General features: G+C 39.6%; 2 protein-coding genes across 3 annotated transcripts in view; both read left to right on the top strand.

Annotated features, from left to right (window-relative positions):
• The window catches only part of C3H3orf70 (chromosome 3 C3orf70 homolog), a 362,205-nt gene that overhangs the window by 118,858 nt on the left and 216,291 nt on the right, over nucleotides 1-27,056 (top strand). The gene's annotated exons all lie outside the window — the stretch shown is intronic.
• Nucleotides 1-27,056, top strand: part of IGF2BP2 (insulin like growth factor 2 mRNA binding protein 2) — a 79,090-nt gene that overhangs the window by 29,181 nt on the left and 22,853 nt on the right. For both annotated transcript variants that reach the window (XM_042460547.1, XM_042460546.1), the window contains exons 3-10: nucleotides 9,292-9,340; nucleotides 11,691-11,742; nucleotides 14,883-14,946; nucleotides 17,149-17,421; nucleotides 20,649-20,783; nucleotides 23,961-24,083; nucleotides 25,094-25,229; nucleotides 25,515-25,643. In XM_042460547.1, coding sequence (XP_042316481.1) covers nucleotides 9,292-9,340; nucleotides 11,691-11,742; nucleotides 14,883-14,946; nucleotides 17,149-17,421; nucleotides 20,649-20,783; nucleotides 23,961-24,083; nucleotides 25,094-25,229; nucleotides 25,515-25,643 — 961 coding nt within the window. The remainder of the gene's footprint in view (nucleotides 1-9,291; nucleotides 9,341-11,690; nucleotides 11,743-14,882; nucleotides 14,947-17,148; nucleotides 17,422-20,648; nucleotides 20,784-23,960; nucleotides 24,084-25,093; nucleotides 25,230-25,514; nucleotides 25,644-27,056) is intronic.

The following is a 27,056-nucleotide window of genomic DNA, read 5'->3' as shown; positions in this document are numbered from 1 at the left end:
CAAGAATGACACTTGTAGCAGGAAAATCAAGTCCAGCAAGAAAGTAATGTTAAACTCTTAGGTCAATCCTGTTAAAGCCATTCTTTAACACTCAGGGTCTGACCTGTGAGTTGACTGTGCTAGTGGAGAATGTAACTATCTCGTGTTAACAAATGCTATAAATTTAACTGCTGTTTGTCTGGGTTTTAAAAATTCTTTCTTTAAAGTCATTCTGTGTCCTGCTTCCTATTGTAATAACCTGCAGAGTAGCCAACATATTATTAAGCACAAAATATCAAACTAAAACAATATATTCCATAAAATTAGCTGAATCTACAATTGTAGATTACATGGCATAATTTGTCTCCTTCAGAAAAAAAATTTGCTTATTTAAAGGATTTATAAAAAAAACTTTAAATCAGCCAGAAAGGCTTGAAGGGACTTGCAGAAATCAGAAACATGGGAGACCCTTTCTGAAAGTTTACCAATTCCCTGTCTCTGTAACTCAAAGTCCTCTTGCTCCAGTGGTTTTGCATATGTATATATGCTAGGATTGTAGCTGTTCTTCATATGATACATTTCTTACTTGGCATTTAGGCCCAATATAGAGGTACACCAGCATCTGTGAGAAGTGTGGTGTGAACCATAATATCAAAGGGATGCTAGGAATTACAGGGGGGGGGGGGGGGGAGAGAAAATGACTTTTCTGAGGTCCAGTGTTAATACATGTGTTTATAGGAATGGCCAGGTGCAGACAGTTTTAATTGCTTTTGGAAGAGGGATTTACAGTGAATGTAACTAGTACCATACAGGTGTAAGATCTTCTGTATCTCTTCATGTATGGAAGGAAAACATTTGTAATGTTTTTTTCTGTGTTGTTCATCATATGTGTACCTCTCCTTAAAAGAAAAATGCTGTACACATGCAAGGTTTATTAATAGCAAGGAGTTGGTGGCGTGTAAGTGTGAAGACAGAATAACAACTCCAGAGCAATTCATTTGCCTTGATTGGATTATTGCAGATTATGTTTAGTAGCAGATGGGGCTCCATGCTTTTGCTGGAAGTTGATACAGATAATTTGGGTATCTCTACTTTGTAGTGATGATCACTGAATGGTATACATAGTCAAAAGCTGGGAATATTAGTTGCTTAGATTGCCGCCTCTAGAATCTCCTAAATGGGTGGATCATTGGAGCTGCAATCTCAATCCCATCATAATGTTTCCAAACTCTGATACATGAATGAGTGATACTTAGATAGACTGCCTCTGAAGATGAAGGCTCCATTTAGTGATTCATACTCAGAGCAAGTAATATAGTCAGCCCTCCACATTCATTGCTTTCAGATTAGTTTTTGACTGTTGGAAACTTTGTAAATGCTGCTTGACAAGGTCAATCACTTCACCCCCTCCTGCTCACCCTTCCTCCCAGCCAGCCAAAACCAACACTGTACATTCCCCTGCTTTGCCAGACTTTGCATTCTCTTCATTTCCAAAGACTTTCCCTTTGACTCCAGTGTTTGCAGCCATCCCGAGAGGATCCAACTTCTCTCCACTCCTCCTCCCTCCAGGCCAGATAAAAGCAATACCTTTCCTTTCCTTTTTGGTGATGGCTGCAAACATCAGATTCAGAATGGGAAGACTTTGGAAATGAGGAGAATGCAAAGTTTGTCAAAGTGGGGAAGGCACAGGGTTGCTTTTGTCTGGTCGGGAGGGAAGGGAAGAAGGAGAGAAAGTGGATCCTTTACAGCTCTGGCTGCTAACATCAGATTGGAAGTGGAGACACTTTGGAAATGGGGGGGGGAGGCTATGTGTTTCAAGGTTGCAAAGAAAATTGGGGTGGTACTCTTGGTGGAAGAGGACTCTTTATCATTCATGTTGGTGGGGGGGAATAACATATTCTTCTGCTGGGTCTTTGGCTCCTAACCCCTATGAATGTGGAGGGGTGACTGTATATTTAGCTGTCACTAATTTCTCTGACAGTTTTAATTTGTATGATGCAAACTCAGTGGTGAATAGGACTGTGTTTTGGTGTTAGTGGTGACTACAAATCCTGCAAACGGCCCCCTGTGTTCCTATTCCTTTCAGGACCTTGCCTACTAAAATACATTGTGATAACTTGAAAAATGAGGGCTTCTTAAAAGATAAAATATAATCCCTTCATTTGGATAGATGTAAACACAACTGTTTCAGAGTATTGCCAGCAGATGTTTATGACAGTGACAGTGACAGTGGTGGTGATGGTGATGATGATTGTCACTTGAAACCTCTGGACAAAAATCCAGCTAATAACCAATCGCTAACTGTGTGGATCAAGGATAAATGCTGTTTGTAGTAAAAACACGCTTACAGCAGCCATGCTTTCCTGTGCTGAAACAATGAGCTCTCTGCCCTCTTGTGGCAAGATTGAAAATGACTTTGGATCGAAACCACACAAACTTCACTGTTTGCTTTCTGTTTTCCGTAGTAAACCTCACTGAGAGCTACTATGGGTAAGCAAAACAAAAGAAAGCAAGAACTACTGGTAGGCAGCACTTGAGACCCTTGTGAATTTTGTTACGGGAACAGAATCATAGTGTTTAACCCCCCCACTCACCTGTTGTTGTTTTTTGCACCTGATTAACTGATTAATTAAAATTAATCAAAGAAATCTGAATCACCTTTGAGACTAACTGAAAGAGAAAAGTTGATAGCATGAGCTTTCATAGACTTCAGCCTACTTCCTCATATGCATGAGGTAGAGTGGAAAGTCCAGTGACAAAACCTATGTAGCAGTCTGTGTGTGAGAATATCCATAGGAATGCAAAACTTTGTGGGTGTGGAGATGAGGTGATAAGGTCAGTTTTTACAAGGGGACAAGGCAGGAGGAAGAATGACACCTAGAGCCAAAGTTAGTAGATAATTGTATGAATTGGATGGTAGCTTGGATTGCATTTTTGGTTAGGGAAATGCTTAAACTGCCTAACATGATGAGGTTTGTCATACTTCTATGGCTAGTCTAAACAAAAGGTATGTCATTTTTTTCAGCCTTACTTCTTTTAACAATTAGTTTTAACAGAGGCCCTTTTCACAACCAGTGTCCTAGTTAGGAGGGTAGACTGCCAATTAATACCAGATGCTGTAGGCTATATTTCAGAGAAGGAAACTGGCAAAACCACTTTTGAGGATACCTTGTCTGAGAGAACACTGAAATTTATGGGGTCACCATAAGTCAATAGACAACTTGAAGGTACACTTACACACTCTCTCTGGCTGAAAACTCTAAATACCCCTCCTCATACCTACTCTGGCAATACTCTTATAGGACTGATAATTTAATCCACAGAATAATGGGTTAGCAATTCTGTATTACATTTTAGGTAGGACAAATAGGCCACTCTACGCAAAAGAATAAATTAACATACATCTGCCATCAAAAATGGCATCTTTAAAAGACTATGGGGAACTTTCCAACAGAGTGTAAGAAATGTTGTTTCATTCAGTCCTCAGAGAAACTGAATCCAACTAGTACAGTTTATAAATGTTTGTTGGAAAGCAGTAAATTTGATGTTTAGAGAGTTAGAATTGGGTGGAACAAATGGTTAATTGGCATAGGGCAATAACACAATGGGAATCTGCCCTAGCTCTCACATCTAAAAAATCTTTAGACCCAAGACTACTTTTGGTCTAACAGAAAATTAGAATTTTCTGTGTACTGAACAGTATTACACCTTTCTACAAAGAAACTGACAATGTAATCCAGAAAATACTTCTTGTCATGTGATGTGATCATGTTCCATGATTATCTCTCTTTTTTTGGCTGTGGTACAACATATTAATTTTGTATTAGACAAATGTTTAGTATTTCTAGGTGTGCATGTCCTTTTAAATTACATTCCTATGGTGTGGGATTTAACTGAGGGTCAACATTATTGGACCCTACATGCTTTTACTTTTGCATAAAAACTTACACTCCAAGTTGGAAAGAGAAACTTTCCTCAGACTCACTGTTCAGTGAGCAGAAGATCTTACCATTGCAGCTGTGCACAAGTGTATATTTTAGAGGCATCAGTTTCCAGATTTTTTTTAATTGTTTATTGTTTTTATTGCACGCATTCAAATTGGCTCCAACTTCTGGTGGCCATAAGGTGATAAAACCTATCACAAGGTTTTCTTGGCAAGATTTATTTAAAGGGGGTTTGCCTTTCCCTTCCACTGAGGCTGAGAGACAGTGACTTGCCCAAGGTCATCCAGTGGATTTTCATGGCTGAGCAGGGATTTGAACCCTGTTAGATTTATAGTCCAACACTCAAACCACTACACCTCACTGGTGCATAATAAAATATAATTTATATAATATAATTAATGTAATTGCTACATATTTACCTCACTCTCGCCCTACTTCCCTTGCTTTGGTTTAAAAAAAGCCAGTGCTTTGTTGATACTGTATTCTTCAGCCCTGCACTGACAAGTTAATAAATTGGAAGATTGGTTGTTTTACTGAGTTGGTGGCTCCAATGATAGTGCTGAGTTCTTTATAGCCACAATGTAACAGAGACAGGGAAATGCATTTATGAGTTTAGATTGGGTTGTCAATTAATTCATCATTTGCAGTCTGGTAGAATGATGGCAACAATTCTTACAAATTAGCTGGGGCACCGTGGGTTGGCCATGTGCTAACTATAGTGTGTTTTGGATGAGTTGCATTATGAATGCCAATATGAGACAAGGGTGCTGGTGGGACACCAGTGATTGTCATGTTTGTTTTGCCCTTGAGGTACAGGCAACAGCACATAATTCCATTTTATTCTAATATGAGCATCAAGGGAGGTTCTGATGGATCACTTCCTTTATGAATCTTAGAAGGTGACTCTCGTTTGTTTGTGTCTTGGTTCACGTGAGGAAGTCAGCAGTGGAACTGCATAAAGGAGTTGGGTGTGGAAACTGTGATAGAGGTTGACTGTTGCTTTTCAGACTACTGTATTGTGAATAAGGATAATGTGCCCTCTGCCGGCTTGTGCAGGTGAAAGTGGCTTAGGTATCTCATAAGGGTTTTGGGTTTATATTAAGGCTGGATGAGAAGCTTTGTCCAGTGAGGACCCCGACTGCCACTTACCAGTTGCTGAAGGAGTAGATAATGTTTCAGCTTCTGACTTTGTAGTGTGCAGGACCTCTCTCTTTAACAGTTGTGCATAGGAAAAGGAAGTGCTATTCCAATTTAAACAGCACAGACTTGGCAGAGCATATGACTAGGGAAGAACCAGATGACAATCTACTCCCGATGGAAAGAAAGCACTTATAATGAACAAGCATGTATCAGTTTTGCTCTGGGAGCATGGAGTGGATGTCATGTATGTGTGATTTGTCCTGTGGACATTTCCTATAGGAAAGTGGCAATTTTCTATATGCAAGTGTGTGTGTGTGTGTGTATGGAAATTATCAGTGGAGTAGCCCTTTAGAATGTTTTTTGGATTGAAGAATGCATGGTTGCATCTCTTTACAATACCCATATGCTTTTTTTTGGGTTTGCCACCATGAGTTGATATAATCTCACATAAGCAAACACTGTTTTTCAGTGAAAACATAACTGTAACAAATAGACTTAGAACATACGGAGGTTTTGGAATTTGATTCATTGCATGCAATTTAATCTTGGATATAAAGTATTCAAGAAGTGATACCAAGTTTTGATATGAGTTTCTCATATCCTGAACCTGAACTGGCATCTTCCATTTTGACTCAATATAGACATGGTGTATGAGTTTCTTTACTGGCTCCATTATTAGGAGGAAGGGATTGCAGTTTTAAAACATGCACCGGTGGGAGTGTTGAGTACAGCTGTGGAATATGGGTCCATTACAGTTTTTTCAACACCACTGCAGAAAAATGCTCATGTGCCAAGCAGTTCTGAGAGTTAACATGCCTACACCTGAACCATTTTACCTTTCTGTGGTACACTCAAGAGTTTCAACCTTCTGCTCTAGGTCCAGTGCAATGTTTGAAATACCAGCAATCCCCTAGCAGACAATGTGCTTATTTCAACATGAGGTTGGTTTTGTCTTTCCCAGACCAAACCTCCAGGCCTTGCACAAACACCAGAGCAGGGGCAAATCATATGGGAATATTCTGTCCGACCTGAACACTTGGTCCACTGTTTCTCCCTCTGGCTGCTGTGCCTTTTTCCCCACTGAAAGGAAGTGACTCATGCTTTATGAATGAGCAATGCAATGGCTCCCATGGTTCACTTAATTTCAGTCACAAATTTCACAATTAATGGAGAAGAAAGCAGTCCTGCCATGCTCCTTACAAAAATATCTCCTAATACCTAGGGTTCCAATCATGTGTATGTTGAAACCCAAGATGGCGATGATCTCTGTCCTGCTAAGTGATGCCTCAAAGAAAATGTTGTATGAAGCAGTCTAGTGACCAGGATCATCTTTACTGGGAGCTGATTCTAACAGCTTTTTCATATTTATTTACAATCCAATCTCATCTCAGTTTTATTGCCAGTTTGCTATGACTACCAAGTTAAGTGTAAGTTGAAATGTACTGCTAAAATTTAGCTTGTCCCAAATTTCAGAATGTCCATTCTTACTTTGAGTTCTAGAGTATTGTATTTTCTGTTGTACAGTACAATCTGTTTGTAACTAGGAATTATACCATGCCCAGCCTCTTCCTCAAGCAACATAGTACTTGTTAACCAACTAATGAATGACTTTATTTATAATCCACCTTTTCCCCAAGAATGGGTCTCAGATGGCTCATTAGGGAAAAATACACTTTATGAGGCTTATGGTTTGAAACATGGACCAGAATGTGAAGTCGAATGATTAATCCAGTATATAGTTATATGACAATGGGTGTCATTGAATTTTATGAGGTTTACTTCTGAGAATACATTACTCTGCAGTTGGTTGATATCTAGACTGTGATTCCCAAACTTTGGTCCTCCAGATGTTTTGGAATTCAGCTCCCTGAATTCCTGACTATTGACTAAGCTGACTGGAGCTTCAGGGAGTTGAAATCCAAAACACCTGGAAGACCAACATTTGGGAATCACCGATCTAGACAGAGAAGGGTTTGACAAAACCACACCTGAACATGAGTTACTACTGCAGGCAAAGACTGATGCATTTCAGACTATACATTTTACCAACAGCTATTTTGTACAATATCTAAATATTATTGACTTTGCCTTCTAGATTATTCTTCTAACATAATCTGTGTTTACTTGGTGAGAGTGATTCGCTGATGGCGTTAAGCATTTTTTGTTGTTGTTGTTGCTGGAGAGGAGGAGATGGGAAAACTGTATTCAGTGGCCTAGATCCAATTGTTAGTCTCTATTAGAATAAGCCTATTGAATCAATAGAACCAACATAATTGTTGATTTATCAAATCTCCATTGGGCCTGCTTTAGTTGAGACTCACAATTAGATAGGCGTTGCTGGATTCTTCATCTGATTGGCTGTGCTTAAGAAACAAAAGAGAAAACATGTTTCTTCAAATCTTTGTTGAAGTCACAAATCCTTTCCAGAGAGCTACATGTAAAGGATGGGTGTGCAATACATTGTCCAAAGGCCAAATTCAGCCCCTTTGTTCCATTTAGCACCTCCCAGTCTCCCAATATCAAAATTACTGTCAAGCAATTGGAGTTTTGTAGAGCAGAAGTAGTAAAAAAAACAACCTGGCTTACTTTATAAACAAGGAACACGTAGCTTGTATTAGAATAGATTTGGATTATTTGAAGCCTCCTGGAAATTTGACAGTAACATTACAGAAAAATGCAGAGAAGAGATTGAGACACAATTAAGTGGCGGAATGATGATAAAGTGTCAGGGTGGATAAAGAATCAATGTTTTTTTAATCAAAAACATTAGATTTTAAAATTAAAACAATTTTGAGATAAAATCTATCTAAAGGTTGTTTTCTGTGTAAGATACATTATGGTCCAAAGGTTATTCATCATGAAATTGGGATTAGTTTTTAATTACGTAGCATGAGAATGTATATTCATGCAATGTTTAAAATTTTTTGGTAAATTAATTCCAGAGGTTTCAGCAAAATTATTGGGAATTTTTTTTTTTATCTAGATGATATTATGGTAAATGCTTGGTTTTAAAGTTCTCAAACCTATGAATTTCTGTCTGCAGAAATCACAATCCCATTATTCTTTTGCAAATCTATGTATACAGAACACCTTACCTCTTCAGTGCTAAATTTCAAAACATTCAGTGCATGGATCATTGAGAGTGGAATAGATCTGCAGAAGAAGCTAAGTGTGAGGAAGGAGGAGCAAACAATAAAAGTGAAACTGAAACCTTTTGAGCAGAATATTCTACATGGTTTTGGATTATTGTACAGTCGGCTCTCCACATTCATGGGTTTGACATTCACGGTTTTGGTTATTCGTGAGGTTAAACCCAAAGTTCCTCCCACCCTGGAAAGGCTTGGGAGACACTTCTTCCAAGACTTTCCGGGGCAGCAGGAGCCAAAGGAAGGGAAAACTCTCTTCCCCAAATCCTTGCCACCCTGGAAATGGCTGCTGGGGTATGTGTGTGTTATTTGTGTTTTTTCCACATTCACAAGGGTTTTGTCCCCCTAACCCCGTGAATGTAGAGGGCTGACTGTGTTAGTTAAATTAAACTATTTAAATTGTTATTATTAAGGTAATGATTATTTTCTCTTTCCGATAAAGTACATCAGAAATGTTGTCCAGATATGAATGAGTAGTCTAGTAAACTATTAAATATTGTGTGCTGCCTTGGGTCTCTTTTTTGGGAGAAAGGTGGCATAGAAGTGAAATAAACAAATAAATAAATAAACAAACTGGAGATAGTTCACTTCACAATAATTTCATAAGGTGATGTATTTCTAATAGTATAATCAAATAAGTAGTGTGTGTGTGTAAAACTAATCTGACAAGTTGTTAGTCTAAAAATGAAACCTTCATCTGGTAAATATTGAAATTATACTAGCAAGAATGAGTTTTCAGTAACTTTGAGTTGTGTAAAATATGTATTACGCTTATAATGAAGAAGAGTGCTCTTTTGAGGTGGGTGGGGAAATCACTTTCTGAATAGTGATTTAAATCATGACTTAAATCAAATCCACCCTGTAAAGTGTGGTCCCTGATAGTTTGGGGAAGGAGGTTCTAATGAAGCTCCTCACTCTCTTAAGAAGTTTCCTGTAATTTAAAGGGGATTACCATGATGTCCTAGTTTAGCTCATTGTCTTTCAGCTGTAGTCAGGTTTCTTACATTTTAAGTGAAAAAGTCATTCCCTGTTTTTGATCCCTACTCATGCAATCTCTGCTTTTGGGGACTTTCTCTTTACAGGAGCAGGAAGATACAAATCCGGAACATCCCTCCTCATTTACAGTGGGAGGTAGGTAGACAAAATATTTTAGCACTTCTTTGTTTCTCCTTCACTATCACTGTGTACAGATAAAATAATATTAATCATTTCTTTGTTTTACAACATTCCCATGCTAAAGTTATTCAGGGTGTTGTAGCTGGTTCGTTTCCAGAGTATGAAACCTTCACTGGTTGTTTTGGCAATAGCTAGATGCCCTTTCCCTTAAACTATGCAGTATATCATGGATGGGCTTGGGAGGTGTTCATACTTAAACACATGAATATTTCAATTGGCTGCAGCAGCCCCAAGAACTTTTAAAATTGGTGAGTTAGTTCCAGCAATCTGTTTTTTCTCTGCCAAAATTGCAGGAAGCTGGGGAACTATCATCTGGCTCAGTTATCCCATTTTTTGTTTTTAATCTGCTAGTCCTTCCACAAAGTTGTCTTGTGCTGTCACTTTAATGTGTCTCTCCACAACACAGGAATATACGCTGCATCCAAATTGCAGAAATAATGCTATTGTACACAACTTTAACTGCCATGGTTCAATGCTATGGTACCCTAGGATTAGTAGTTTCTTGTGGCACCCTAAACATCTTACAAAACTACAAATCCCAGGATTCCATAGCACTGAGCCACAGCAGTTAAAATGGTGTCAAACTGAATTATTTCTGCAGTGCAGATGCAGACATAGTGGGATATGACATCTATATTGTTCTGTAAATACATGAAGTAAAAGGACTCTAGCTCAGGTCTGATCAGGTAAACCTCTTGTCTGAAAGAGTTACAGGCCTCTTCAAGGCTGTGGTCAGTGTTGGCTAATGTAAACACTACAGAATTATATGGACTAAGGTCAGAGCCAGTAAAGTTCATTTTTTAAAACTGTTAACTCCCAGAACACCCCAGCTGCATAACTTGTGTTCTGGCTTGTATAAAACAGCTCTCAGTGAACCTACAGTTGTGCAGATCATGGTCCCCATTACATCTACTCAGCATAAACAATTCATGGACTTTAGGGCACCAGTATCTAGTTTGGGTCATCACTGCTGTCTGTCTGTCTTTCTACACACACACACACACACACACACACACACACTTTCTCTTTTTTGAATGAAAGGCTTCAGAGGTACAGGTGTTTTGAGAGAAGGACCTGATGGTACCAACTCTGGCAAAAGGAGTAGCTAGTTTCTCCTTGTTGGATGGAGAGCACCAGAAACAAATCACAAGATGTGGCTGTTGTTTTACTGAGTCATCATTCCTACAAGCACAATGAAATGACTCTTGACTAGAAGGCCCATCGCTGATTCTGTATAGGAGTTTATATGCTAGGAAAATGACTCACTGGCAGTAAGTCAGGTGACTGAATTCCAGCTTTCAGATGTTGCTTGCTCAGGACAGCTTAAATGTTTAGTTCTGGGAAAGGGGCTTCCTGGCAAGTTGTGACTATTCCTCTTTGGGTCATCATGTAACATTCCCTGAAGGGGAACTGCAATGGCTGTTAGCCAAGAATTGCATTTCATGCACTCAAACTGTTGAAGGGGACAGAAGAGCCTGTAATACCCTTTAGTGTCCAGTCATATGCTCTGAAGCAGAATATCCTACCTAACTAAATTTGTCCCTATGAACAGTCCACCCAAATTGTAAATCATGAGTATTTAGGAAGACACCTGGTTCTCAGGAATTAATTTTATCATTGCTTGCCTAGCTTAAAAAAAGCAAGCTGTTTATTTTGTTACTGTTGGGGGGGGGGGCAACCTACATTATCTGAAGGCTTATAGTATTTTGGAGATTCCACTGCTATTCAGTAGTTTCCTTTCTGCAGAAGAATCCATTGGTGACAATTATTAAAGAAAAGGTGACAGTCTAAGTGGACCATGTGCTGACACTAACTGGCAGATTATATATCACTTCCACCCGCCCACTTCATGCTAAAGGATATATGCCTGAACCCAAGGAAAGGTCTAGCTCTGATTTTTTTATTCTAGGGAATACAGAACACAAAGCTGGTTTATTGGCCAAGTTGTTAATGGTGACTGATGGTAGGCTTGTGCTCTTTTTAAAAGGATCTATCCTAAATGGTACTGTTTTTGATTAGAGATATACCAAGATCTCATTAACAAATGCTGGAAATAGTTCTGGCCATTTTTTAAAAGGCAAGGACAAACCATCTTGAGCAATTATGTGCAAAGTCTCCAGTGGAACAAATACCTGTCTCTATTTCTGGCTGTTGGAGCTCAAGAACAATTTATTAAAGTCTGTTTCATTATGGTGTGGTGTTCTTTAACCGCCATTTGCACAAATATGTGCCATTGATTTCTTAATTGTAGGAAATTCACATCAATCCATTTTTTCCTATATTGCATATCTGATTTCCTTTTCAGGTGCTAGATGGTCTTTTAGCTCAACATGGGACAGTAGAAAATGTGGAACAAGGTAAGGATTTTTTAAAACACTATTCTCATTCTCTCTTTGCTGATTTTATTAAGGTTTCTTAAGCCTTTCACATGATTTAAGATGTTAACATTCCACAGAGACTATTATACTTATTTAACATATGTTGCACGGGACTCTGGAGTAATATACAGTTGGCCCTCCATATCTGTACATTTTTTATCCACTGGTTCCACCATCTACATCTTGAAAATATATATTTTTTAAATTTCCAAAAAGCAAACCTTGATTTTGCCATTTTATATAAGATACAGCATTTTACTATGCCACTGACCTTATGGTGTTGGAAATACTTTTATTGGGAACTTGAAGCACCTTCATAATAATGTACTAGGTTCTCATCCCAGGGCAATAGCTGAAGAAAATATTAATCAGAAATCTGTTGGAAACACGCACAAACTTTACACACATACATGAGATGGGCCTATATACCCTAAAGCAGTGATGGCGAACCTATGGCACGCGTGCCAGAGGTGGCACTCAGAGCCCTCTCTGTGGGCACATGTGCCGTCTCCCCAGCACAGAGTTTGCCAGAGTTTGTTACTAGAAAGCCAGAGGGACGTGGCACTTTGCAATAAAGAAGTGGGTTTTGGGTTACAGTTTGGGCACTCGGCCTCGAAAAGGTTCACCATCACTGCCCTAAAGGCATCAGATCCCATCTGATATTGGAAGCTAAGCAGGGTCAACTCTGGTTAGTATTTGAATGGGAGATTGCCAATGAATACCAGGTGCTGTAGGCTATATTTCAGATGATGAAGCAGCCAAAATCACTTTGGCATATTCCTTGCCTAAGAAAACCATATTAAATTCATGGGGTCAACATAAGTCAACAGGTGACTTGAGGGCACATACACAAACATATCCTTTTATGATCCTTGTACATGGAGTTATTCGGTATCTTCACAAACAGTCCTCCCTTCTAACCCATGAACCTTCTACAAAGATAAGGCCAAGGCTACCTTGGCAATTTAGTAACTAGGGTGCCCAGGAACCTTCTAACAAGAGCTAGACAAAAATTGTAGCCACCTGTTTTCCCAGATTTCTAGTGTACTTGTTGGAGACCTAGGAGGGAAATAGTTGCTATTTGTTCTCAGCTCCAGAAGAGCAGCTGTTTGTTCCTGATCACCCTGCACCCTTTCCCAGCAACTAAATGGCTGAGGGAGCACATGCCCTGCTATTCATGAATCCTTGCATGTCCATTGTAAACATTATATGTGAAGGTTTCTTAAATATATTGGAAATGTGTGCTTGGCAGTATCCTGTTTCTTGTCCTCAAATCTTCTGAAGGAGTTTTCTCCCATGCTGAGTGCAATTTATCTGACTACCTTCTGGAAAGGGTCATTGTAATCAGTTTCTTTCTCAAAGGACAAGAGATATCATTACTCTTACAAGTGCAGGACTGGCTCTGTTGACCATAGCAAGGTCCAAAGTCCATATTATAGTAATACCTTTGTCAGGCCAACCAGAAGGGTACAAAATTAATTACATTAGCTTTCAAAGCTCTCTGACATTGTCCCCAAGCAAAAATAGGAGGAGAAAAGCATGCAGGGAAGGAAAGTGACATTGTTAGAATCATGCAGTGCTTTCAGGTGACATACAGGTGATCTGTATATACTGTAAAAACTGCCACACTTCCAATGGCCGTGAACTGACTGGGACTAAAGCAATTTAAAAAAGGAAATTAATTTGTTTCTCTGCTTGAAAATTCAAAGAACTTCTCTCTCACATGTTTGCGCTGAAAAGCTGCTGGCTGGACAGACCTGTAGACCTTTTCCTTCGTATTCCAGAATTCTGGAATATGCGCAGATTAGGGCTGCGGCAACTGCATACTGCAGCCCTGATCTAGCCTTTCCAGGGCACAAAAAGAAGCTGCATAAAGTGGCTCCTTTTTGCACCCTGGAAAGGGTGTGATAGCTGCGGTGCCGCAGCTTTAAGGCATTTCTTTGGCACTGTGTTGTGTAAACGCAGCACCAGAGGAACGCTGTGACACCATCTACCTTGTGGAGCAGAGCGTGGCATCACACCACTATGGGGCAGAGTCGGGGTGTGAGTCGTATGGATGTCACACTCTGACTCCACCCCAAGGCTGGCCTTAATGGCCGGTCTGCACAGCCCCCACATAACAGAGATGATGCAGTGATTTGATACAATGATTTAGAGCTTCAGATTATGATAGTTCAGCATTTTCCATATTTCTGGCCTTTTCTCCTGTGCTATCTACATCACTCGATGACACTTAGTTGCTCAGATGTGTGCGTCTGAGATGATGGAAGATAATTACCAGCCAACTAGTTCTGTGGGCATTTAGATGTTGAAAGATGGATTGCAGGCTACAGCTGTAGGAAAAATAGAAGACGTCTGTATTTTGTCGAATGAGCCATCTGCTTGTTCATAGCCAGTAGAACTGCATCATTATTTTTGGAAGTATATTGTTTACTTGTTTTTAATGTGAATTAACAGAAGTGCATATGTTCACTTGGGTGAATGATTAGGGTTTCCTACCAAGGGCTCCCTAGAAGTGGATTTTGTGTATAATGTATAGCCTGTATTCTAAGTCTGACCATCCCAAACATAGCCTCCAAATATGGTGGCAGCTTATTCTGCTGTTTTCATATACTGCAGATGCAAAACCACAGACAATTTTATACATATGATAGTCAAGCCAAAGCCTGGGATGGGATATTTCTAATGTCTTGTGTTGATAGCGAGTGGGGTTCAGCTGAAGCTATATCTTGGGCAGGACAGACATTTAAGATAGCCCCTGTTGCTTGGCTATGAGCTTTTTATGGGGAATAAATCATATTTTCTAATATGATTATGGCACGGTTCTATGTGATCTCTTAACAAATGCTAGGATGACAGATACAATCCTTGCCACCATTTTAATCTTTCAAGGCAACAGAAATCCATTCTCACTGATTCTCAAAATCATAGCATTAGTCAGTAAAGTCTTTGGGACAAGATGACCATGTAAGTCTCTGTGACTGCACAGTTCTAGAAGGCAATCTGTATTGTGATGAAAAATGAAAATAATTCTGAGTAAGATCTTCTCTCTTGACGTCCTCCCACATGGTAACCCAAGCATGTGTTTCTTTCTCCTCCCTTCCCCCCCCCTCCCGTAGTTAATACAGAATCAGAGACAGCAGTTGTCAATGTTACATATGCAACAAAGGAAGAAGCAAAAGTGTAAGTGGCAGCTTTAAATGTAATTTTCACCCCTCCTATATTTCATATTTGATTTTTCCTCTCCTGGGGATATCTTCTGGATGTTTTTCCTTGCATTTGCAGCAAAATCAGTGCAGAGCACAATGTTTCCTTGCTGCTGCTGCTGCTCCTGCATCACAAACTTCAGCATACTGTACTTACTTACCTGAATTCTCTTCTGAACATTTGAATTGGAATTGATGCCAATAAAGTAAAGCTTTCTCTGAATAAGAAGGCCAGGTTGAGTAATTCTTGTGAAGTTGGAATGCTACACAGGAGGGGCCACATACTTTCAATAAACAGTTGCAAAGACAATGGAAGCAACATTTCTTTGACCATGAGGACTTTATATCAAAGTTGGAGCTGGGAAATGTTACCATCACCTTTGTGTACACAGTACAGCTTTTGCATTCATGCTAGGGACAATGGGAATCACAGTCATATACATCTGGAGGATGCCAGGTAGCAAAATGGGGCCATAGGAGAGAATGAGGTTTTCTTTATTTATTGCATATAGATATAGATACAGATAGATGACAATGCCCACAAATGCGGAAGAATAAAATCCAGCTGCAATCCTAAACACCCATACAAGGAAGAGAATATGTCCCACTCACCATACTGTCGCTTACATCTGAGTAAGCATGTTTAAGATCATGCTGTAAGTCCCATGTTAGTTGACAATGTTGTACGTCCCATTTGTTTTTGCTGGGGCTACCATCTCATTTGACATTAGCTTGATTTAGGCTAGTATTGACTCCATTAGTGGTTCCGAATTATCCTTGGCATGCCTTTGTTTTTATTTTAAAAAAATTCACAACCTGCCTAATGAATAATAAATCACAATGAACACCCTTAAGGTATTATTTAAAAATAATGCTTAAGCCACAGGTAGCTGCATAAGGCCACCTGGGTCACTTTTGTAGAGAGCACTTCCTATAGACAGCATTTGGCAGGGAAAAATGATTTTGTGTGAGTGTTTGTGTTCAGCTCTCTAAGGTCTCCTGGGAGCTAATACACACGCACACCCCAGCCCTTCATAATTCTCCATCCCTCACATAAGTAATGATACATTTAAAATATACGAGTACATTTAACTCATGTTTACAAAGGAACTTTCAGTACTATACAGTGGAAATCTGAAAAGTTACTTATCCTATTCTCTGCCCTGTTTTCAGATCAAGCCACACAAATGTATTCTGACTAAAGAATGTAAAGTACTTTATTTTCCAATGTGCAGTGGAAAAATCTTTCACTACAGTAAGCTTACCTGCGAAAATTTTTATCTGCATTTTCCAGCAAGTAACTGCTATCATGAATCAAGATCAAACGGTCTGTAACAATTCTGGCATTCCATTTCCTCTTACTTTCATATGAAGCAGTCTTTGTTCTTGATGAATGAACATTGCATAGTGCATTCTTAAAGGACTGATATGTAAGAATAAGATTTATTTTGTTTTATTGTTTTGCCAGTGAAGTGAAAATCTCTAAGCTGAAATTCTGAAAGCTGCCTAAAATACTGCTAAAACACCCCATTTTAAGGAGGCCTTTCCCATCTTGGCTTTTACTAGGTGGTTTGGACCACAGCTGCCACCATCCCAAACTAATATATGTTGTTGTGATGATGGGAGTTGTTATAAGACATATTTGGGGAGTGCTAGGTTGGGGAAGAGGCATATCTGGTTAGACTGCGGTCTATATCATTTTTATGTGTTAAACTGTGAGGTCCAGACTAGACAGAGCAGTTGTAGGTCCATGCTTTCCAGCACTGGCTGGTTCATTTGTTCCTAAAGCAGGGGGTACAAATTAATGTACCAAAGGCCCAAGCAGGTGGGAAATACTGAAAGTGAAGACTGCGATATTTGCCATCCAATACTGCTTTAAGGAAGGACTGTAGAGGCTGAAACATTTTTGGGCTTTGTATTCTTCCTTTGTATCTCCAACACTGTTAAGTCCTTCATGAATTTTTTCTTGATGGCAGTAATGCCCAAGTGTTAAAACTAAAATTGAAATTAGGAGAGAGTGTCCATTCCCATGCCAATGATTCTTCTGACAACACTCAAGCACAAAGAGAAAGAAATGAGAGCAATGGAATCAAGAGGTGTTGTTGACCATGATTTTCTTTAGGGTCTCAGAGCAAAAAGAACTCCTCCCTAGTGATGTTCTGTGTTGTTTCTGTTTCAGAGCAATTGAGAAGCTTAGTGGTCACCAGTTTGAGAACTATTCTTTCAAGATTTCCTACATCCCAGACGACGAGGTGAGCTCCCCTCAGCCCCCTCAGCGATCCCGGCGTGGGGGCCACTCTTCCAGGGAGCAGGGCCCCTCCCTTGGGGGCTCATCGCAGCCCAAACAGCTCGATTTCCCACTACGGATCCTGGTCCCCACGCAGTTTGTTGGTGCGATCATAGGAAAGGAGGGCTTGACCATAAAGAACCTTACAAAGCAAACCCAGTCCAAGTAAGTACCACAGATGGTTTAATTTCCTTCCACATGGGCTTTGTTTGTAGCCTTTACATCCCTGTAATTTGTGTTTGGGGGTTTCCTGGGGTTTTATTTTGGACCAAATGCCAAGCTCTGATATATATTATGTGGCAGAAGCTCCATGTCTCTTATGATAACTTTTAATTTGGTGTTGCTGCATTTTGTATAGATTTATAGGAAGTGTTGTTTTGATGGTTATTAGAGCTTCTGCAGCCATGATGGTTATATTGTCATTTTCAGACCCATTTTGGGTTTTTTTTACAGAGAATCCTGGTTAGACTGTGATGTACAGTCACCCACCATCCACTTTATTTCAGGGCAATTTAATCTTTATTTTTTCCATCCCCAGATGTATCTTTTAAATCAGTTTTAAGCTTCCAAGCAGTTGCCTTTCTGTTGCCATACTAAAAATAAAGATGCCACAAGATGCTAGCACTGACCAGCAGATCTGTTTAATTCATATAGGAGTCCTGTGTCAGTCTTTTCTTTTCTTTATTTCTTGCTGCCACCCCCCACCGTCCAACTATTGGAATCCACTAGCTACTGTTTCTGTATATTTGGGAAACTGTCCAGAGATTTTCTGCACTGTTGAAGGTCAGCTTGGAAGAAGCTGGTGCCATGTGAATGCAACTTTAAATGCTCAGCATGACAGTTGCTTACACAAAACAACTTACTTGATGTGACATACCACATAGATAGGGTTGATTTTTAAATTTGATATCGTCTACTGAATTATTTTGGAGAAAGAGGGTTATGGTGGCACAGAGAAGAATGTTCTAGTCTACATGGGGAGCTGCTGCCTCCAGACAGCCTGTCATCCCCACAGGGAGCAATTCACGACTGCCTCCACAGCACACTAACTATACTCAAAGATGCCATTCAAGACTGTGCATTGTTCTCCTTTTCTGTGAGGCCACTGACAATCCAAATCTAAATATTATAGTGCATATGTTGTGTTGATGTCAAACCACCAATAAATTATGTATCCTACACATTCTTAGGGCCAGTTTATACATGTGATGTACTCCCATACCATTGACACTGGGAGCATAAAGTACCATTGCAGTGCTACCACAAATACCAGTTTGCCTGGTATTTGGTGGAAGCACAGCAGGGAAGTTGTCTGTGGTCTCCTTGATTCTTATGAATTCCATACTGTATATTCAGTGGGGAAAATATTAACTCTCATCTGGAGGCTGTTGCATGTATGTGTCAATCCTTTGTTTAAACCAGAGCTTTGGGAAGTTACTTTCTTGGACTGCAAGTCCTAGAATCTCCCAGCCAGCATAGTCACTGGTAATACTGGCTGGGGGAATCTGGGAATTTTAGTCCAAAAAAGTAATTACTCACCCCCCCCCAAGCTCTGGTGTAAATGATGATGATGATGATGATGATGATTAACCTTTATTTATGAAGCGCTGTAAATTTACACAGCGCTGTACATGCAATCTTTTTAGTTAGACGGTTCCCTGCCCTCGGGCTTACAATCTAAAAAGACATGACACAGAAGGAGAAGGGAGTGGTGACGGGAAAGGGTAAGAGGTCCAGCAGTTCCTCTCTACCTTCGAGGCCTGGATCAAGGCAGATGATAGTTGTGTTCCCAAATGGTAGCATATCAATTTTCATTTTTCATCTATATTTTGCTCCATGGAGATCTATTCTCCTAGGAGTCTTATTCTTCCTAGGAAAGAGAGATTCACTTGGCAGGAAAACTAAGGCGGGTTACACACCGCCAAAAAGTACGTGCTTGGCACGTACTAGGGTTAGGAAGGGGCGCACCATTTTGACGTAGCGGACGCTTAGCGTCTGCACATTGCAGCGTGGAAATGATGCTGCAAGTGTGCTATTGGCGCCTTGCGGCGTCATAAACGTGCCGCAAAAAGAACCCACTTTTTGTGGGTTCTTTTTGCTGTGCCGGGGGACCACTCGGTTTGTCTGCTGTGGTTCCCTGGCGCAGCAAACATATATTTATGAGATGATCTTCTTATTTACTATACATAATGTTAGTAATTTATTTAACTTGTAATTTTTGTAGACATCACATAAGTTAAGGCTTACTATTTTGGGTTCTAGCACTTCAGTATATGTTGTGCAGTGGTTTCCAAAATTGCACCCTCAGATATTGCTGGACTACATGAATCCATGATCCTTGGCACACTGGCTGAGGCTTTTGAAAGTGGAAGCTCAACAAACTTTGGAGGCCTACATTTAGGAACCATTAAACTAGTGACTCAAGGGAAATCTGATAATTTAAAACATTTCATAGGTACATTTATAGCATCTAAACTGGAAGAAAATTTTGCTGTCATTGCCTTTCACTAAATATTTTATTCTCAAAACAACTGTGTGAGGAAAGTTAGGCTGAGAATGAACAACCCAGGGTGACCTCCTGAGCTTCATGGCTGAGCAGGTATTTCAACCTGGCCTTCTCTGGCTCTTGTCTGATGCTGTAACCACCGTATCACACTAGATCACCATGAGTTGATGCAACATGGAGAAGCTTTGTGTTTGAGCACTCAGATGCTCATTTTCTTCCTTTGTTTGGTTTAAACCATCATTTGCTGTTATATACAAACTAGTTTCCACTGGCCCTCAAAATTAATTTTGGATAGCTGATGGTTTGAAGATGATTCCCAGTTCTGGTTTGGAGGATAAGAGCAGACAGTAGTTTACTTGTTCAGATGTAACAGCAAACTATGATTTTGTTATGAACCAGGAAGTCTGGAAAGGAATCAAAAATGTGGGAGGAAGGAATATCTGAGTCAGAGACATGCTTATATAATTGCAGACCATAGTTTGACAGAATTCTTGTTAAAGTGGAAGGCAGCGGGGAAAGCGGGGAGACCACAATACAGATGGATTGTTTCAGTTAAGGAAGCCACAACCCTGAGTTTGAAAGACCTCAGTTGTTGACCAGAGTTCTTGGAGGTCTTTCATTCATAGAACCAGCATAAGTCATCTTGACAGCAAATAAGAACAACGATTATTGTCATTTCATGTGCTCTCTAAATCTTAACGCTTATCTTATCTTTGGGTATTGGTTCAGTATGGGTTTGAAGATGAATTCTCTGCTGATGGTTTGTAGTTTCAAAGTGCTTTTAAACTGCATTGTGTAGTTACTTTGCTGTTATGTTAGGGTGCCAGCTTCAGGCACCTTTTTCTGACCCCTAGCAGATTTCTTTGTGTGGACTTTGTTACTGTAGGGTAGACATTCATCGGAAGGAAAATGCTGGTGCTGCAGAAAAACCAATCACCATTCACGCCACCCCAGAAGGATGTTCAGAAGCATGTCGCATGATACTTGATATAATGCAGAAGGAGGCTGAAGAAACAAAATCGTGAGTATTTCAAGTGTTGGTAGGTAAAGTGGGAAATGGAACAGTAGTTTTATTTAATCACACAAAAGGAAAGAGACTTGTAGCACCATAAGTAATAAATCTTTGATATTATGAAGGCTCGTACTGTTTATGCAGAGAAGGACTTTGAACCCACGCCCTTTATCATCTTGCTCTTTATTATGCTGTGTCTAAAGTGGATATTCTTTTGGTATTTTCGTTTAGACAGAGGAGGAGAATAATCAGTTTGAAGAGTAATTCTCCCCCTCCCCCAATAAAACAAAAGAAGCCTGAAATTATCTACATGATGGAACAGAGATTTTGTAAAATTTGGGGCATGGAGTGCATGAAGTAGACCAGGAACTACTAGTAGATTCCTAGATAATTTGAAGTAAATCAACAAGGATTTCTAACTCTTAATTGAATAGCAGTAACAATAACAACAGCAACATGCTGTTTTTATATTGCTGATATAAAAATTATATAACCAATGGTATTGCTGATAGCTGGGAGGGAGGGGCAGGAATAATCCAGATTTTTATGAGAGGGGATAGGAACTCCATTTGATCCTCGCACTAAAATACAGATTCCGGGCCCAGGAATTCTTTTAATTCTATGTCTTTTGTACCAGGTTCCAATAAGTGGATCTCAGACTTCAGCTGGGGGCAAAACCCACTGAAAAGTAGATCATCACCCTGATCAGTGTGTAGTAAAAAGATGCTATTGCATTTTTGAATACCAATTAATAGACCCTATGTCCCTTCTTCTCCCTCTCTATGTAACAGGAGTGGGCAACTGTGGAAAGCTAGGAGACTTCATTAGTTCCCTCAGGAGACCTCAGAAGAGTAGTACACTGTCTAGGTTATGACAAGTTGCTAGTGGGCAAATTGTATCCATCCAGATGTTGTTGAAGTGCAGCTTCCATCAGCCCTAACTAGCATAGCCAACAGAGAGGAATGTTGGGAGATGCAGTCCAACACCTCAAAGGTCACAGTTCACCCACTTCTGCTTCAGAGAGTCAGAACTCAGAACACATACTAATTAGGTCTAAAGATGAATTTCCAACAACTCCTTGGAATGTTTTTGGGACAGGGTGGCCAATATAAGATTTAGGAGATCTGCTGACAGTTCAGATATGGAAATATTTGGTTAGACTGGAGTGGGCACATTAGGGTCCTCCAGATGTTGTTTGACTGAATATCCTTTCATCTCTCACCATTGGCTAAACTGGATAAGGTAGATGGGAGTTGCAGTTCAGCGACATTTGGGATACTGAACAAACAGGTTTTGTACTAAATCTATACATGTATATTATCAAGAAGATGTACATCTTTTCTTCTATAGTAATTTTAGCATTTAATTCTTCTAAAGATTTGGCAGGTACAGTATTTGGGGAATTCATTCTTCTTTCAAATATTCTTGAATAACTTGTTGACGTTTCAAATTTTCTTTTTCTGCCTGAAATTGGTTCTCAAAATAATCTGCTGTAATATCTTTTAATTCTTTTTGCTGTGTATATTCTTTTCCATTTGCTTTTAATTTAACTATCAGATTCTTTTCTTTATCTTCCTTTAATTTCCTAGCAAGCCATTTCCCCGCTTTATTTGCGTTTTCAAAATGGTAGTGTTTTATATATTTAATTTTATTTAACATTTCATGCATGGAGTTTGGGTTTATTTTGTATCTTAGCTTTTGCCATTCTTGTTTTATTTTTCCGTTTTGAGGGAATCTCTTTATTTCATGCTCTTTTTGTATAAACTTCCCAGTAAGCTCTTTCTCTATTTTCTCCCTTTCCTTCCTTTTCCGAATTTCTTGTTGTATAAGTAGGCCCCTTGCTACTGCTTTCCTTGCATCCCATATTGTATGCATTTCCAGATTATCTGACATGTTTTCCTGAAAATAAAATTTTAACTGTTGTTTTACTTTAAGTACTATTTCTTCATCCGATAATAGGTATTCTTTTAATTTCCATGAGTATTCTCTTCTAATTTGTGTAAATGTTAGTTTCACTGGGCAGTGGTCTGATAACAACCTAGGCAGAATTTCTGTTTTTTGAACTTCTTTATACAGTAGTTTAGATATTAATACAAGGTCGATCCTTGACCAGGATCTGTATCTATCCGAGAAGAAAGTAAAATCAGTATCATTTGGATGGGTTATTCACCAGATATCTTCCATATTCAACTCCAGTATCAGGTCAAATGCACTTTGGGGAAGTTTCCCTTGGTATTTTTTTTTTCTTATGTGAAGATATATCTATAATTGGGTTAATAACCCCATTCCAATCTCCAGCTATAATTAATTTCTCATACCCATGTTCAAGGATTTTTTGCTGTAACAAAAACAAAAACAACAAAGCACGTAGTTAACTAACTTAGCTTGATCTGAGATGTTTCACGGGTGAAGAGCATAACCCTATGTGGTATAGTTGGCTTAGGGCCACCTACGTCAACACATAGTTTGTGTTGACTCCAAAATTTCTTAGACTAAAGATACTAGAAATTACTTAGGGCTACCCTAGTCTTGTCTTAACTTTGTATCAGCATTGTGCCTGTGTCCCTGTTCTGCAGGAGGTTTGGCTGTGGTATAATTCAGCTCGGCCTTCCTCCTGCTTCTTTTCTGTCCCTATTTTTCTGGTCTTCAGGTAGCAGATCTGTAAATCTCTTGAAATGAGCTAAAGAAGAGGGTTCTTATAGCTATTGCGCCATCATAACCCACTACAGGTAGCTCATCTGTTAAACCGTGGCCACAGTGCCCATCTTACAGTTCACAACAATTGTGTTCTATTTATGCCACTATTCAGCTTTAGACAGAACACTGTAAAACCAGGGAATGGTGAGAAATGTTTTTGTTTCACAGTTTAGCTTCTGATTTTGCATCTGAAGAGACAATGTGGGTGGCTTGAATATTTATAAAAGCCTTCCATTTTTAGGGACTTCATATAGGCTGCAGATGATTATGATTATCCTCTACATTGTTGAGACTGTGTGTATGTTTGTGCCTATATATGTGCATCATAGAAGATATATCATTGTCTTCTCCAAAGGGAAGTGATCAGCAATCTGTGTCTCCACAAGATTTTGAAAGCTCTTTGTATTTTAGCCAGGGTACATAATTCAAAAAGGAAAATTGGGGGCAAAGTAATGTGAAAGAAAATGTAACTTTTTCCACATCCTTCAGAGCTGAAGAGATTCCTTTGAAAATCTTAGCACACAATAGCTTGGTTGGGAGACTGATTGGCAAAGAAGGACGAAATTTGAAGAAAATCGAGCAGGACACAGGGACCAAGATCACAATTTCTCCGTGAGTACCAATGACCAAATGAAGTAGAATCTCATTGCCCAGTGTACCACTTCTTGGTTCAGCACAATGGATGCTATAACATTATAATGCCATAAAATGCTAGTTTTCAAAGAGAATATTGGGGGGGGGGGGCTTTTTAGCTACTGCAATTAACATGTTCCTCTCATCCCAAATGTTTGAAAACAGCACTTTTGTGTTATAGTATTATACAGCTTTTAAATGAAAGAGTGTTTAATGCTATAGCAATATAAGGTTGTAATACTAATTTCAAAAGAACCCTGTCTTCTCACCATCATTTCAAAAATATGATTATAGTTGCTGGAAATGGTCCCCCTTTCATTAAAAATATGGCATTATGACATTATAGTGTTACAGTAATATAGCACTCTTATCCTTTAAGTGGTATTTCACTAATATTTTCAATGTTTCCCTTCTTATGTCACAGCAACTGGCATGGATGGAATATAATGGGATGGAAAGTTCAGAATCTTCAGTAGAATGCAAGTCAGTTGCAGTTCAATTTACAGCATAACATCCACTGCTAATTCTTGTTAAAAGCTGTCCAACTGGAAGCAACCCTTCTGAACTGGGACATTTCAAGATTGCTTATCCACAAAGTTCAGTTCCAGAGCCTCTCCTGGAGACTGGGAGAGCCTCTCTTATCCAGTACAGTGAGAGGAGCTGCAGCAAAGCTTGGACCACAACACTCAGAACTTCCCAGGCAGCATGTCCCAAGTGGGAATCAGGAAGTTGTAGTCAAAAATAAGAATAATAATACATGTGAAGCAAAATTGCATTCAGCTGAAAATAATTGGATTCCACCCATTGACTTTCAACTTAAAGAGGGTTGTTTCCCCCCCCCCCCCCCGAACATATTTATCTTCCTGGACTTAATTGATAAACAATATATTGCTTATCTTGCACTGTCTATCGCAAAGCAAGTTATAAATGCCAGAGGAAATATTATTGTTTGGAAGGAATTTTGCAATTGTTCCTTTGTAATTGTCCAGTTTGCAGGATTTAACCATTTACAACCCTGAGAGGACTATCACCGTGAAGGGTAGTATTGAGGCCTGCTCCAATGCTGAAGCAGAGATCATGAACAAGCTACGGGAAGCCTATGAAAATGATGTTGTGGCAGTCAATGTAAGCTTCTCTTCCTCCAGTTCTCTTAGTCTTTCTCTTTCTCTTTTTCTGTTTGTTGTACAAAGTATTGTACAAAACTTTTTATCTTTGCTATACTGATAATAGCAAGTAGTCCCTGTGAGGGCAGATGAAGGTGGAGACATTAGAATGTTCTGAGTGCCCCAGAGAGAGTGTTAAAACATCTTCAGACCATACTGCATGAAATTTATGTGGCCTAATACTTCACTCCCAACTCACTTTGCTTTAATGTTTCCTATTTTTCCTTGTGCTTTTTTTTTTTTTTAGCAACAAGCCAATCTCATCCCTGGACTTAATCTCAATGCGCTGGGCATCTTCTCGACAGGCTTATCCATGCTTCCCTCTGGAACTGGAGTCCGCAGACCTGCTGTCACTGCCCCCTACAACCCTTTTGCTGTAAGTTGAGAGTGTACCCCACTTCTGTGTGTGATTGTGTGAGTGCATATACATGCTGGCCTCATGCCCTCTAGAGACAGAAGGAACCAAGATCCTCACTGTGAAGCATAAAGATAAGAGGATTGTTTGTCTACTGGTAGAATGACTTTCAGTAATCTTGTCCAGGTGTGTGTGTGGGTGCGCAGTTATTTCGGTTCTTGTCACCTTTTCTGTTGCTTTGTGGGGAGGCAGGGATGTTGGTTTTAAGAGTGCACGCTACTCTTCTTGCGTAAGCAGGCAGGGGTGGCACTTTGTTGTAAGCATAAAGTTTTGGAGTGTAATGTCTGTATACAGTTGTGGGGTAGGGCAGGGACAACAGCAGTAAATGGGATATTTGAGAAGTTCCTCCTGTGGAAGCCAGTCTCTGCTTAAATGCTAGCAAAGGCCAGCTTTCAAACAAGAATACAAAAGATGTACCTATCTGGTTACCTAGCTTTGGTTATTATCTTCAGTAACCAAGTACCCTTTAGAACAGTGTTTTCCAAACTTTGGTCCTCCAGATGTTTTGGACTTCAGCTCCCACAATTCCTGACAGTTGGCCAAGTGGCTGGATCTTCTGAAAGTCCAAAACATCTGGAGGACCAAAGTTTGGGAACTACTGCTTTAGAAGTTTGTCTTGTAGGGATACTGTATATGATTTTTGAATATGGCCAGCACCACGGTTCAAACATTTATCATAGAAGAAGGGATTGTCGGATCCTCGTAGATGGCATCCTCTCCTTCAGCAAAGAGGGGCACCCCTGACCCACAGAGGACAGCTTCTGGGGAACTTCAGTCCTCTAGAAGTTTTAGACCAGTTATTCTTAAGCTATCTGATGTGTGGCACCAGCAGGGTTTTTTCCTACAGAATGTCAAGGACTGGTACCATGTTTATGCCCATTGGCTACCTTTCTTTCTTTCTTGAAAACCCTCCAGGGAATGCCAGGCATAGACCACCAGCTTGAATTTCACTGCTTTAGGCTTCAGTTCCCATCATTATGGCTGATTGTAAAGAATTGTAGTAAATTAAATTTAAAACACCTAGAGGCCAAAAAGTAATGTTTGTGAGCTTTGATTCCACACAGTTTCTGTAATCTTTGGGGAACACAGGTGTCCCTGTCTGGTTACCTGTGTGTGATTCTGTGCGGAATCTCACATTGCTCATTGTGCTGTCACATTATTCATGCACAAAAGCAAGTTATTTGAATCTGTTACTAGACGTAGAAGTTGAAGAAGTTAGAAGGAATAGGCCATATAGCTGAGGTGCATACTTCCTAGGTTTAATCCCTGGCATCTCCAAATTTAAAAAAGGATCTAAATAGCAGGGAGAGACCTTTGAAAATTGAATCCCCACCCTACTAAACCAGATGGACCAATTAGCCGATTCATCTCAAA

This window comes from Sceloporus undulatus, chromosome 3 (assembly GCF_019175285.1).
Source record: "Sceloporus undulatus isolate JIND9_A2432 ecotype Alabama chromosome 3, SceUnd_v1.1, whole genome shotgun sequence".
Classification (NCBI taxonomy): Eukaryota; Metazoa; Chordata; class Lepidosauria; order Squamata; family Phrynosomatidae; genus Sceloporus; species Sceloporus undulatus.
Note: the sequence above shows the minus strand (reverse complement) of the source record. Positions and strands in the feature narration are given on the sequence as shown.